The sequence below is a fragment of the Ailuropoda melanoleuca genome, chromosome 1 (genome assembly GCF_002007445.2).
Source record: "Ailuropoda melanoleuca isolate Jingjing chromosome 1, ASM200744v2, whole genome shotgun sequence".
Classification (NCBI taxonomy): domain Eukaryota; kingdom Metazoa; phylum Chordata; class Mammalia; order Carnivora; family Ursidae; genus Ailuropoda; species Ailuropoda melanoleuca.
In genome coordinates, this window is record NC_048218.1 from 55,686,092 (window position 1) to 55,699,324 (window position 13,233).

The following is a 13,233-nucleotide window of genomic DNA, read 5'->3' on the forward strand; positions in this document are numbered from 1 at the left end:
GAGGATGCTCTGCCAAAGACTCAGTAGAGGAGTGGCATGATGGGAGAAATTTATTAGGCAAATTAAGTGTATTAGGAAGATATTTGGCTGAAATGGACCAAAATAGGAAATACTAAAGACACAGAGTCCATATGGTTGATTGGAATATTTGGAAGGAAGATAAGGGAGGTTTGAGATGCTCATGAAGCTATAGGAGGGAGGCAATCCCAGACTGAAGGTTGCTGACAGACAAGAGCAGAAGGCCAAAGCAAAGTCTTGGGGAATCCCCCTGGTCAGGAGCATGAATTCACGAAGTGATAAGAAAGGTAGGAGGGTACGAAATTCGGAGACTAGAAATCTCCAAAGGGAAATTTAAAAGGCCCTTCATGTCTCCTGTGTTGTTTTTCCTCTCACCACTCCATCATTATCTTTCATTTCCAGTATGATCCTAACAAATGCATCCCCCCAGGGCACAGGGATCACAGGTATCAAGGGAGAAGCTGCCTCTCTTGCCTTTCTTCTCTCAGGCCCCTCCTCCCCAAGGGAGACAGATTATTGATCCTAATTTTAGCCCCAACTTAATTCTTAGAACAGGCACTTTTACACACTTCACAAACTGTGCAACCATCTGTAGTTGCCGTGGAATGACCCCAATATGGGGCAGAGGAGACACAGTAATACCCCTGGGACACTTCCATGTCAGAAGTCATTATTGGCTTGACCCTGACACTGGTTAAATTACTTCCTCTTGTACAGAAGGGGATTGGCTCCCATGAAGGAAGAGAGAATTACACAAGAAGGCAGCTTTTTCAAGGAATGTGAACTCAATGCCACTGCATTTAATTTTTATTATACATTATATTAACTTACATTATATAAATAATCTAGTAATGTTCAATTGTTGTATATTTCATCATATGATTAATATCCTGGGAGTAATGTTTTGCAAGTTTGGCTCATTTTTATCATTTATTTTGCCAGTTACAAAATTAATACTTCTTTAAAAATTCAATATCTCATCATGTGAATTAATAGTGCAATTTTCTCCAGAGAGCATTCTTTCCGTAATCTTCAATATAAGCTTCTCCAGGTTGTTAAAGGCAATTGTTTCACTTTGCATAGATTTTGTCATTTAATTCATTTAAGAATTATAAAGAAATATTTATTCAGCACCTACCATGTGCTATACACTATGCCTTCTATTTGTAGAGAAGCAAAGATGTTTAAGACACAGCTGCTGTTCCAAAGCGGTTTATAAGCCAGTGTGCAGACAGTTGCTGGCAATTAGCTTTGGTTTTGACCCCACATTTGCAAAAGCAGATAACTCTGCCATAAATCCCTTCTACACTTCCAGGTTTCATAATAGAGTGTTGCAGCTAGCTCTAGAATACTGTGCATCCCCTTACTAGGCTGCTTTCAGAGGTCTTAAAGTGATTTAAAAGATTTTAAAGGGATTGAAATGGATTCCTTCATTGGGCTACCTTAAGGAAGTTAAAAGACTGACTCCAAAGTGTGCATTCAAATGAATCGTGTCCACAGAAGTAACTGCCTAAGTCTGCATGTAGATTTCAGACATGCTGCCAGTGCACCAAAGCTCTTTGAAACTTCTCTTTTGCAGTAATCTTCAAGGTCAGTTTATGGGCCACAAAACCAGCTCCATTTCATTTCTTTTAATTAAACGGTGATATTCTTTGATCCAAGTATTTTTTTTTAAAGATTTTATTTATTTATTTGACAGAGATAGAGACAGCCAGCGAGAGAGGGAACACAAGCAGGCGGAGTGGGAGAGGAAGAAGCAGGCTCATAGCAGAGGAGCCTGATGTGGGGCTCGATCCCATAACGCCGGGATCACGCCCTGAGCCGAAGGCAGATGCCCAACTGCTGTGCCACCCAGGCGCCCCCAAGTATTTTTTTTATCTTGGTAAAATACATATTAACATAACTATTACTATTTTAATCATTGACAGCATACAATTCAGTGGTATTTAAGACATTCACAGTTGTGCAACCATCACCACTATCTAGTTTCAGAACATTTTCGTTATCCCCAAAGGAAATTCCATACACATTAAGTGGTTACTCCCCATTATCCCTTTATGCCAGTTCCTGGTAACCATTAATTACTTTCTATCTCTATGGATTTTTCTCTTCTGGTATTTCATATAAACAGTCATACAATAGTAATCTTTTGTGTCTGGCTTCTTTTAATTAGCATAATGTTTTTGAAGTTCATCTATTTGTAACATATATCAGTACCTCATTCGTTTTTATGTCTGAATAATATTCCATTGTATGGATATAACACATTTTCTTTACATATTTATCAGTTGATGAACATTTGGATTGTTTCCACTTCTTGTTTTTTGTGAATAGTGCTGCTATAAGTATTCATGTACAAGTTTTAATGTGGACATATAGTTTCATTTCACTTGGATATCACTGGGTCTTGTGGTAACTATGTTTAACCTTTTTAAGAAAGGTTTCCAGACCTTTTCCAAAGCAGCTTAATCATTTTACATTCCCACCAGCGCTAGTATAAGGGTTTCAATTTGTCCACATCTTTGTCAACACTTGTTATTTTCCATTTAAAAAAAAATTCTAGTAATCCTAGTGGGTGTAAAGTAGTGTCTCATTGTGATTTTGATTTGCATTCCCCTAATGACTAATGACATTGAGCATTCCTTCATGTGCTTATTGGCCATTTATATATTTTCTTTGAAGAAACGTCTATTCACTCTTTCGCCCATTTTAATTGGGTTGCTTATCTGTTTGTTGTTGAGTTGTAAGACTTCTTTATATATTCTGGGTGCTAGTCCCTTATCAGATATATGATTTTTTAAATATTTTCTTACATTCCATAGGTTATCTTTTCATTCTTTTGATAGTGCCCTTTGATGTATAAAAGTTTTTAATTTTTATGAAGTACAATTTATTTATTTCTGTATTTACGCTTTTGATGTTATATCAAAAAAATTGACAAATCCAAGATCGTGAAGATCTACTTCTGTGTTTTCCTTAAGGAAACATAGTATTAAAATTTTACGCAAACATATATTTTATTATTTCAGTTCTTATATGAAACATCTGATCCATTTTTACTTATTTTTGTATGTTATAAGAAGTAGAGGTCCAAATTCATTCTTTTGCAATGGGTATCCAATTGTCTCAGCATCATTTATTGAAGAAACTATCTTTTCCCCATCTTAATGGGTCTGGCAGCCTTGTTAAAAGTCAAGTGGCCATCTCATTGTGGTTTTGATTTGTATTTCCCTGATGATGAGTGATATTAAGCATTTTTTCATGTGTCTGTTTGCCATTTGTATGTCTTTAGAGAAATGTCTATTCATGTCTTTTTCCCATTTCTTAATTGGATTATTAATTTTTTGGGTGTTGAGTTTGATAAGTTCTTTATAGATTTTGGATATTAACCCTTTATCAGATATGTCATTGGCAAATATCTTCTCCCATTCCATAGGCTGCCTTTTAGTTTTGTTGATTGCTTCTTTTGCTGTGCAGAAGCTTTTTATCTTGAACCACCTCACACCTGTCAGAATGGCTCAAGAAACAATAGATGTTGGTGAGGATGCAAAGAAAAGAGAACCTTCCTACACTATTGGTGGGAATGCAAACTGGTGCAGCCACTCTGGAAAACAGTATGAAGTTTCCTCAAAAAGTTAAAAATAGAACTACCCTACATCCCAGCAATCACACTACTAGTATTTATCCACAGGTTACAAAAAAAACTTATTCGAAGGGGTACATGTACCCCAATGTTTATAGCAGCATTATCAACAATAGCCAAATTATGGAAAGAGCCCAAATGTCCATTGACTGTCCATTGATAAAGAAGGTGTGGTATATATATTTAATGGAATATTACTCAGCTATCAAAAAGAATGAAATCTTGCCATTTGCAATGATGTGGATGGAACTAGAGTGAAAGAAATCAGTCAGAGAATGACAAATACCATATGATTTCATTCATATTTGGACTTTAAGAAGCAAAACAGATTAACATCAGGGAAGGGAAGGGAAAATAAAATAAGATAAAAATAGAGAGGGAGGCAAACCATTAGAGACTCTTGACTACAGAGAACAAGCTGAGGGTTGCTGGTGGGGAGGTGGGAGGGATGGGCTAAATGGATGATGGGCATTAAGGAGGGCACTTGTGATAAGCACTAGGTATTATATGTAAGTGATAAATCACTAAATCCTATTCCTGAAACTAATACTACACTATATGGTAACAAACTTGAATTTAAATAAAATCTTGGAAGAAAAAAAAGCCAAACAAATGTCAATTGACCAAAGATGTATGGAGTATGGATTTATTCTGGATTCTTAATTCTATTTTATTGATCTGTATATCTATCTTATGACAGTACCACACTGTTTCAATTATTGTAGTTTTGTAGCAAATTTTTAAATGAAGGAGTGTGAGTCCTCCAACTTTGCTCTTCTTTTGCAAGATTTTTCTTTGGTTATTTGGGTCACTGCAACTGTATGTGAATTTTAGGATCAGCTTTTTCATCTATGCAAAAAAAAAAAAAGTTTGTTGGGATTTTGATGGGAATTATATTGAATCTGTAGATCACTCTGGGAAATATTAAGTCTTTTAATATTTTTAAGTCTTCCAATGTGACTATGGCATGTCTTTCCATTTATTTACCTCTTCTTTAATTTCTTTCAGCCATGTTTTGTTCAGGGTATAAGTCTTAAGCCTCCCAGGTAAATTTATTTTATTCTTTTTGAGGCCACTACAAATAGAATTTTTTTTTTAAATTTCCTTTTCAGATTGTTCATTGCTAGTGTATGGAAATACCACTGATTTCTTTAGCTGATCATACAACCTTGTTGAGTTTATCTATTAACTCTAGTAGCTTTTGTGGATTTTAAAGGATATTCTATATATAAAATCATATCATCTGTGAATAGAGGTAGTTTCACTTCTTCCTTTCCAATTTGGATGCCTTTTATTTCTTTTTTCTTGCCTAAGTGTTCTGGCTAGAACTTCTAGTTCAGTGCTGAATAGAAGCGGCAAAAGCAGACAGCCTCATCTTCTTCCTGTTCTTTTTTTTTCCCCTTAAGATTTTTTTTTCTTTATTTATTTGAGATAGAGAGCACATGAGTGAACATGAGCAGGGGGAGGGGCAAAGGGAGAGGGAAAAGCAGGCTTCCTGCTGTGCAAGGAGCCTAATGTGGGGCTGGATGTAGGGCTGGATGTGGGGCTTGATCCCAGGACCCCAGAACCATGACCAGAGGCGAAAGCAGATGCTTAACCAACTGAGCCACCCAGGTGCCCCTCTTCTTCCTGTTCTAAGAAGAAAAGCTTTCAATCTTTTACCGTGGAGTATGATGTGGGATTTTCATAAATTAAACATGTTCATTTATTTTCTTCTATTCCTCTCTGTTTGCTCTCCATGTTTTATTCAGTTTGGTTTTGCCCAACTTAACCTCAACCTGTTCTCCTAATGTTTGAGCCTATTGAGGTCCTCCAGGAGAGACTGGGAAGGCAGCTAAAGCTATGAACATCTTCAAAACTCATCAGGCAGTCAGGTTTATTTGTGGGCAGTTTGTTCTCTGTGCAAACTATGAATTATTAAGAAGTGTATAATTGTCTGAGCACCACAAATATAACTTCAAGGATTTATTATCAATAAAAGTCAAGAACTGGTAAGTGGAAGAAAAAATAAAAGGAAAAGGTGACAAAAAACAGAGAGCTGTCTACTACTATTGGTATTCACTTGATAATTTTTTCCATATTTCAATGATCTACTACTTTTGGATTTATCGAATAAATGCTATACCTTCGAAAGGCAAGAACAGTAACATTTATTATATTTTTTTCTCTATTTTTCTCTACCTCGCCCCAAATTTACACACACGCTTGCTCACACAGATTGCGATCTGAGGAGTGTGGCAACTTTCCAATTTACATGATTTCAGTTTCTAACGTAATCACTTGAGAATCTGGGTCCTCCTTTTCCTTAAAACATGATGAAAAAATATGATATAGTCTTGGTGTGTAGAACTCACCTGTCACATTAATGGTTACTGAATGGCTTTCAACAAGTCCAGATGAAAAATTTGCAGAACAGCGGTATGAACCAGTGTCACCAGGAAGTATGTGACTAAAATGCAGAATAAAAACTGAAGTATTCTCCTTTTCATTCCAAGTTGTGTATCCCTGAAGTTTATACCCAAGAGATAAACAGCTTTTTCCTTCAATCTTGCACCAGATCACAGTAGGTCTGTTACTACAGTATTTCACAGGGCATTTCAGATCAAATGAATTCCCTGCTGAGACAGTGTATATGGAATATCTCTTTACATACAGTTGTTCATTACATGATTTTTCCCCTGAAAGATGAAAACAAAATTAAAATCAAATATGCTCTGGAAAGACCAGATATTTGCCACTCAACTGTTTCTGCCAAAGATTTCTCAAGTATGATTTTATAATTCTCCCAGATACAATTTTTCTTTTCTTTTCTTTTTTTAAGATTTTATTTATTTATTTGACAGAGAGAGAGAGAGTGCCATGCAGGGGGAGTGGCAAAGGGAGAGGGAGAAACAGGCTCTCCACTAAGCAGGGATCCTGACGTGGGGCTTCATCCCAGGACCCTGGGATCAAGACCCGAGCCAAAGACAGAGGCTTAACCGACTGAGCCACCCAGGTGCCCCCCCCAATAACATTTTTCAGTATATTAACCCTTATTAGCAGAGTGTCTGGCACATAGTAGGCACACAATAAGTATTTGTTGAAAAAAAATTTCCTCAATTGTTCAATAATTTCCTCAATTTCCAAAATACTACTGATATTTTTATTATTATAAAATTTTATTTTATTTTATTATTTTGTAGCTACTCCAATGGTAGAAAATAATAACAACAATTTCTGGTCAATAAATTATTATATTCCAGGGGATGTTCAAAACACATTAAATAGGGACACCTGGGTGGCTCAGTCAGTTAAGCATTTGCCTTCTGCGTGGTCATGATCCTGGGGTCCTGGGATCGAGCCCCACATCAGGCTCCCTGCTTCTCCCTCTCCCTGCCCACCCCCTGCTTGTGCTCTCTCTCTCTCTCAAATAAATAAATAAAATCTTAAAAAAAAAACATTAAATATTTCAACTCATTTAATCTTCACAACAAAAAAATATATTATTATGACACCTATCTTACAGGTAGTAAAACATTTGCCTCAAGTTATATGTTAATAATTAGGAGAATCAAGACTCAAACTCATACTACAGTCCATTAGTCTATAATTCATTAACCATTACTCTGTTATTGTTTCTTGAGTAGTAATCACATTTTCTATTACTAGATCTGCTATGTTCCAGTAAGTGGGAGAGAGGAACTGTTGTAGACAACTATTTCCCTATTATACTTGGCATTAGAAATTTTCTTTACTTGTTTCTCAAAGGCTTAGTGCTGCCTTGAAATTTTTTCCATGACTTTTTCTATGTAGGACACATGCAACTCAAGATAATTGTTGGAAGATAGGATGTTCTGACATAATATGAATGTTTTGTCTTCCAAAGGCGGAGGAGGAACAGTGATGCACCTCTTTTGGAAGTTCTGCCTTTTGGCCTAACATACAGGAAGTTGCCTCCCTTTGTTTTGGTGGGGAGAGCTTTTTCTTGGAAAAAGATTTTCTATTATCTTCTATGAACCTTCTGTTAGTAATTGTCAATTGCATATAAAATCCGCAGCCAAGAAAAAAGAACTTTTAGAATTATCTATTATTATTGAATAATTTCTATTACCCTTAACTTACCATGGAAGCATTTACCTGGAAACCTCAACATCTAGGATGTAACTGAGAACCAAGAAATATGAAGAAGAAGTGTTCTCTAAACAAGTAAAAATAAATATTTCAAGAACACAAACTCATCTCACTTTATACATAATCCTTATAATTCCATTATCATTTCTTAATTAGCTTAGAGGGCATAATTATGTTATATAATACAGAGTAATAATTATATTCATAATGAGAAGGTTGAATCAACAACAAAACTTTCAATTAGGCTTAATATATCCATTTTTTGAAACAAAGAAGAGTTCAATCCATTTTACAAAGAATTTCATCAGAAATGGTTATGTCAGAAAACATTTTGGCCTCCAAAGGGGCAAACTTCAATTACTTAGAATGTATATTTATGTGAAAGTATTCATTCTTTGATAATTGTTGGATTATATTGTCCCTTTGGAGACTCATGCACATGAGCAAGAAAAATGGCACCAATTTATGACAACAACTTAATTTTTTTTGCATCAGTTACATCACGAGTGTATTAAATCATAGAATATTCTACTATTGAACTGACCCCTTGTGCTGGTAAAACAAAATAACTACAATCAGTCAGGTTCCTTTTAGTTAAGAATTCTATAGTGGTTCATACCTTTTTATTTTTCCATTAGAGCTAAGGTCTTGAGAGTGTTTTCTCTTTAAGTTCCTTTCCCTACATCCCTATGTTCTTTTTTTTTTCTTGGCTCTTTCTTACCCCATTTTGAACTACCCTCTTAGCAATATATCAAATACATCCCCTTCATTAATTTCTTTCACTCATCTCCAGGCGTTCTTCTGAACAGATGTATGGTCTCACATCAGCATAACTGAGACAATAGCCTTAAACTCGCTTTTAAGGACAAAGCAGACTGAGGGTGACTTGGATGTTGGGGTGGAGGACACAGCTTTTGGCCCTGCTTTGCACATGCTACTCTACTTAACTGAATGTTCCACTTTATTTCTACACCTTTGCCAGCATAAATATTCTCTTTTTGAGCTATTTCCTAACCTCGAAAAAACCTCTCAGTATAATTTCTGTTCACATCTCATCAACCTCTGTTCAGAAACTGGATGGAGTTTCCAGGAACCAGACTGAGAACTGTGGAGAACTTTTAGAAACTTGCAAATATTTATACATTTATAAATGCATTGAAACCTCAAACGAGTTCACTTTAAGACTCACTAATTCAGTTGCTTCCAAAAATTCAAAATAAAAATGAAAGCAAGCTAAAAGCCAAGTTATAAGGATGAAGTTCTCAAAAACTTGAAGAGAAAGGGTAAGATAATTTACCAAAAGGAAGTGCCTAACAATGTAACACCTGGATGTGGTTAGACCTGCAACAAGAAAGCGAAGAGGCCAGAGGCAGAAAAGCCAAGTGAAACTCACATTTCCAGAACTCCATTCCCCCCGCTAAAGTTAATAGACTACCTCAGCCTCCTAACTTCCCTTTTCATGTACCTGGATTTGGATAAATCAGCCAGAGTTTATGGAGCCTAGAACTCAGTGCCAACATTGTGGAAAACAACAAGAGGGCTTCCGGCCCTCAAGGAGCTTAACATTTACTTGTCGAGAAGAGATTAACTAACATAGCCACTTTCTCAGAATAAATTTACTATCTACCACTCTTTTTATCTTCAAATTTATCTGAGCTGAAAGCAGGGCTCAGAGGGACCCTGTATGTCTTTTTATGTTAGTCGGTAGGGAGTATAGAAATAAATAAGACAAGGTGTCTTCCTTCAAGGGGCTTGCCTTCTAATGGGAAATAAAATGCTTGACAGATGGGAGAATGAAATAACACTATAAAGAGGTGCGGACTTAGCTTGGGTGTGCAGAGGATTAACCTCAGCTGGGACTATTGGGAAAAGGCTTAATGGAAAGGTTATACTTGAGCTGAACCATAGTAAATGAGTAACCCTTTGATAATCAGAGCAGTGAAAGGGACAGGGGAGATATTTTAAACCTGAGGACAAGGAAGGGCAAAGGCAGAGAAGCCAGGAATCTCATGGCAGATTCAGGGAATTGATACACCTGATTACGGGTTTCTCACATAGTGACATGGAGACCACAGGGTGTTTCAGAATAAAGGCAGTTAGCATTAGGTGGGCCACGTTTAAACTCCACTTATTCACCACGAGAAAACACAGAGCCTCATTCTTTTGGGGTATTTATAAAAGTCATGTAAATACCTAAAAACTAGAATATTCATTCAAACATGGTTACTCAAATACTAACACATTGCGTGATGTTGAGATAGGCACCCAGTCTCCCTGGACCTCAATTTCTGTAAAACAGGATGAAAACAGGAAAATTTTTACCCACCATCCTCCCCTATGCAAATACATCCACAACTTCACCTCCTTCAGAGTGTGACTGACACAATAAAACCAGGCCTAAGTCTATGTTGCCTTTCCATTTAGCCATCAGGCTGTCACCCAATGCTAGCAGCACATGTGAACGTCCCTTCTAGTCCCAGCCTATGTGGCTATGTGCGTGGGGGGAATGCACAGAGCAGGCGTAGGAAAGGAGGAGAGCTCGCTGATGGTCCTGACCACATCACTGACTCCCAATGGTATTATGGAAACATCGCTGTGGTTCCTGCATATTCTTATCAGCAGGGTGAGGATCACTGGCTGTCATGTTGGCTGGCACAGGGATTCTTCTTGAACGTTGGAATGAATAGATGAATGCAGGCTTGCCAACAGGCATTAAAAGTCATCAAGAGGACTGCTCTTTGTTCAAAGAGGGTATTAATACTTCCCATCCCCCTGAGACTCAAACAGATGTTTGTAGCGCAGGAATGCTGCACAGAGCTAAATGGCACAATTCTAATTCTCCATCAGACAGCCATATTGACACTTTGCTCCTTGTCCTGAATTCTGTACGGCTATTTCATGACATTCAGGAAATCAAAAGTGTCCCTGAGGGGTTTGTCTTGTCAAAAAAGCATTTTCTAAAGGGAGGTGAGGAACCCAGTTGCTTTTGGATGGGATGTATCAACCAACATTAGTTGTTCTGCTGTTATTCTCAAACATTGATAGCTAATGGTAGGGAATTTTCAATGCTAAAAATAATTCAAATAAAGATATGCAGTGAAAAGATGAAACCTCTGCCATCCTCTGGCTTTTGTATAGTGAAGTATCCCTTTTTAAGCCACTAGAGGTTTCAGAGACTTACTTTTTTTTTTTTTTTAAAGATTTTATTTATTTATTTGAGAGAGAAAGAGCATGAGCAGGGTGAGGGGTGGAGGGAGAAGCAGTCTCCCGGCTGAGCAGGGAGCCAGATGTGGGGCTGGATCCCAAGACTCCATCATAATGTGGGCTGAAAGCAGATGCTTAACTGACTGAGCTACCCAGGTGCCCTGGACGACTTATATTTTAAAAATCTTTATGAAAGCCATGACTGTTTGTTACAGCATGCATATTCCATGACCAGGGTATACCTAGTATATTTGATGCCCAGAGTGTACCATTTCTAACAACCCCCTCCTCTGTATGGAAAAATATTTTCAGAGATCATGAGTTGAAATGAACAATAAAATGGCCATAAAAGAAATATAGACAGTTAATATTTCCTTTCATTGAACTTTATACATAAAACCACGGAAGTTAAAAAATATTTTTAAAATATTAGAATCAAAAAAGGAAAAATGCACAAAATTACTTATTTAATAGTTCTGTAACTACTGAAACAGTGTGAATTTTGATCCTTTAGTTACAGTCTGATATAGTAGTCGATATAAATAATTTTCTAGTAGCTAATAAATGAATTTTATTCAAATTGAAATTGTCCAAAAGGTACAATTGAGGCAATTACTAAATTGCATCACAAATGTGAAGTTTTATTTTGATTAATTCTTTAATTTTAAAACAACACTTTAAGGAGAAGGATACATTTCAGTTGTATAGATATTATTCAATAAAGCATGAAGTTTTAAACTTCAAAACTAAAGTTCGTACCTGAAAACAAATTACACCACACTGTTTGTGCTGTTTCACTTTTAGATTTTAAACAAATAAATATTCGATGTGGTTGCACAGAATGAAAGCAATGGAATGGCTCACATTCTGTTTCTTTGGCTCCATAGTTGCTGTGGTGGTGTTATTTATTTAAAATCTACTGTTAAATGAAGGATTATGTCGGGATCAGAGACACAACTGCCTGGAGCAAGCTCAGGTGATTCTGAACATTATAAATTAACTCGTGAAATGAACACATGAAACTGCGTGTCCAGAGCCAACTCTGTAACTGGGAAGTTCTCTGAGGTAGCTTTTGTGGAGAACGCAATGTTTATCAAAGGGGAAGTACTAAAAATGTGCTAATTTGAAACTTACATACATATCATTAAAACCCAGGAATAACTATAGTAATTATTTAGAAGTAAGACCAAAAATATTTTTGAGGGGAGGAGTATTTTATCACTGATATTATTCGGAATTGCTGGTCCATGCTGATAATTCAAAGTAGCTTTATTTGTTTTTAAATTCTGTACAGATAATGTATTCCCTTTTTGCCCAGACCCAGGGGTGTGGACATCACCCTGTCTATGGCTACTTAGTAACAGTGATAGTTTCTAGTGCAAAGGGAACGCAAAAAGAGACTTCCATTGCTCTTCAATTTTCCCTTCAGATTTTTTTTTTTTATCCTGAACAAGATACAATCCCCCAGAGCTTTCAAATTTCCAAGAGGGAGAGAGTCCTCTGGCCAGGTCAATCAGGTAAGGCTCCAAGGAGGAGGCTGAATCCCCTCCAGGTCCAAATCCGCCCACGGGCAAATCTGGTCCACATTCTATTACCACAATACGATACCATCACCTACTATCTGACACGGCCAGAACCTGGGAGCCCTCTTGATTTCTTTTCTCTTTCATGTCCCATTATATCAGTCATCAAGTTAAGTTGATTCAGCATCCAAAATGTCTTGCAAATTTGCTTCCGTAAAACTGCCTTAATTTGGGTCTTATTTAGTTTCATGTGGATTATTGTCACAGCCCACCAACTAGTCTTCTACATTCCAAACTTGGCCTTGTTCCCCTCCCCCCACCCCATTTATTCTCCACATCACTGTCACAGTTTGTATTCTCAAAATGAAAATCCAATAGAAGGATTTTGTGCCTTAAACCCTTCAGAAGACTCTTCAATGCCTGCAGGAAATGTCTAAACTCCATCAAATGAAATTTAACCCCTACTTCCTTTTGCAAACTCACCCCACCCCCATCCTCCAGCCACCCAATTTCACTGGACCTCCCCCCACTCTGTGAATGTCCCATGCTGCTCTGCATGACACACAGCATTCCTTTATAATTAAATGTGTTTATGCATCTGTCTTCCTATCAGGTCCACGACTTTCTTGATGAAATAGTACCTGTCTCTGCAGCAGGAGGTGGCCTTAGTATGAAAGGAAGACGGCCCGAAGTAGCCTGAGACTGCACAAAGAGAGCTCAGGAAGAGAAAAATTT

General features: G+C 37.1%; 1 protein-coding gene across 3 annotated transcripts in view; it reads right to left on the bottom strand.

Moving 5' to 3' along the window:
• Positions 1 to 13,233, bottom strand: part of BTLA (B and T lymphocyte associated) — a 31,475-nt gene that overhangs the window by 9,714 nt on the left and 8,528 nt on the right. For 2 of the 3 annotated variants that reach the window (XM_019797610.2, XM_019797608.2), the window contains exon 2: positions 6,016 to 6,339. The exons of the other annotated variant lie outside the window; for it this stretch is intronic. In XM_019797610.2, coding sequence (XP_019653169.1) covers positions 6,016 to 6,339 — 324 coding nt within the window. The remainder of the gene's footprint in view (positions 1 to 6,015; positions 6,340 to 13,233) is intronic. 3 annotated transcript variants of the gene reach the window in all.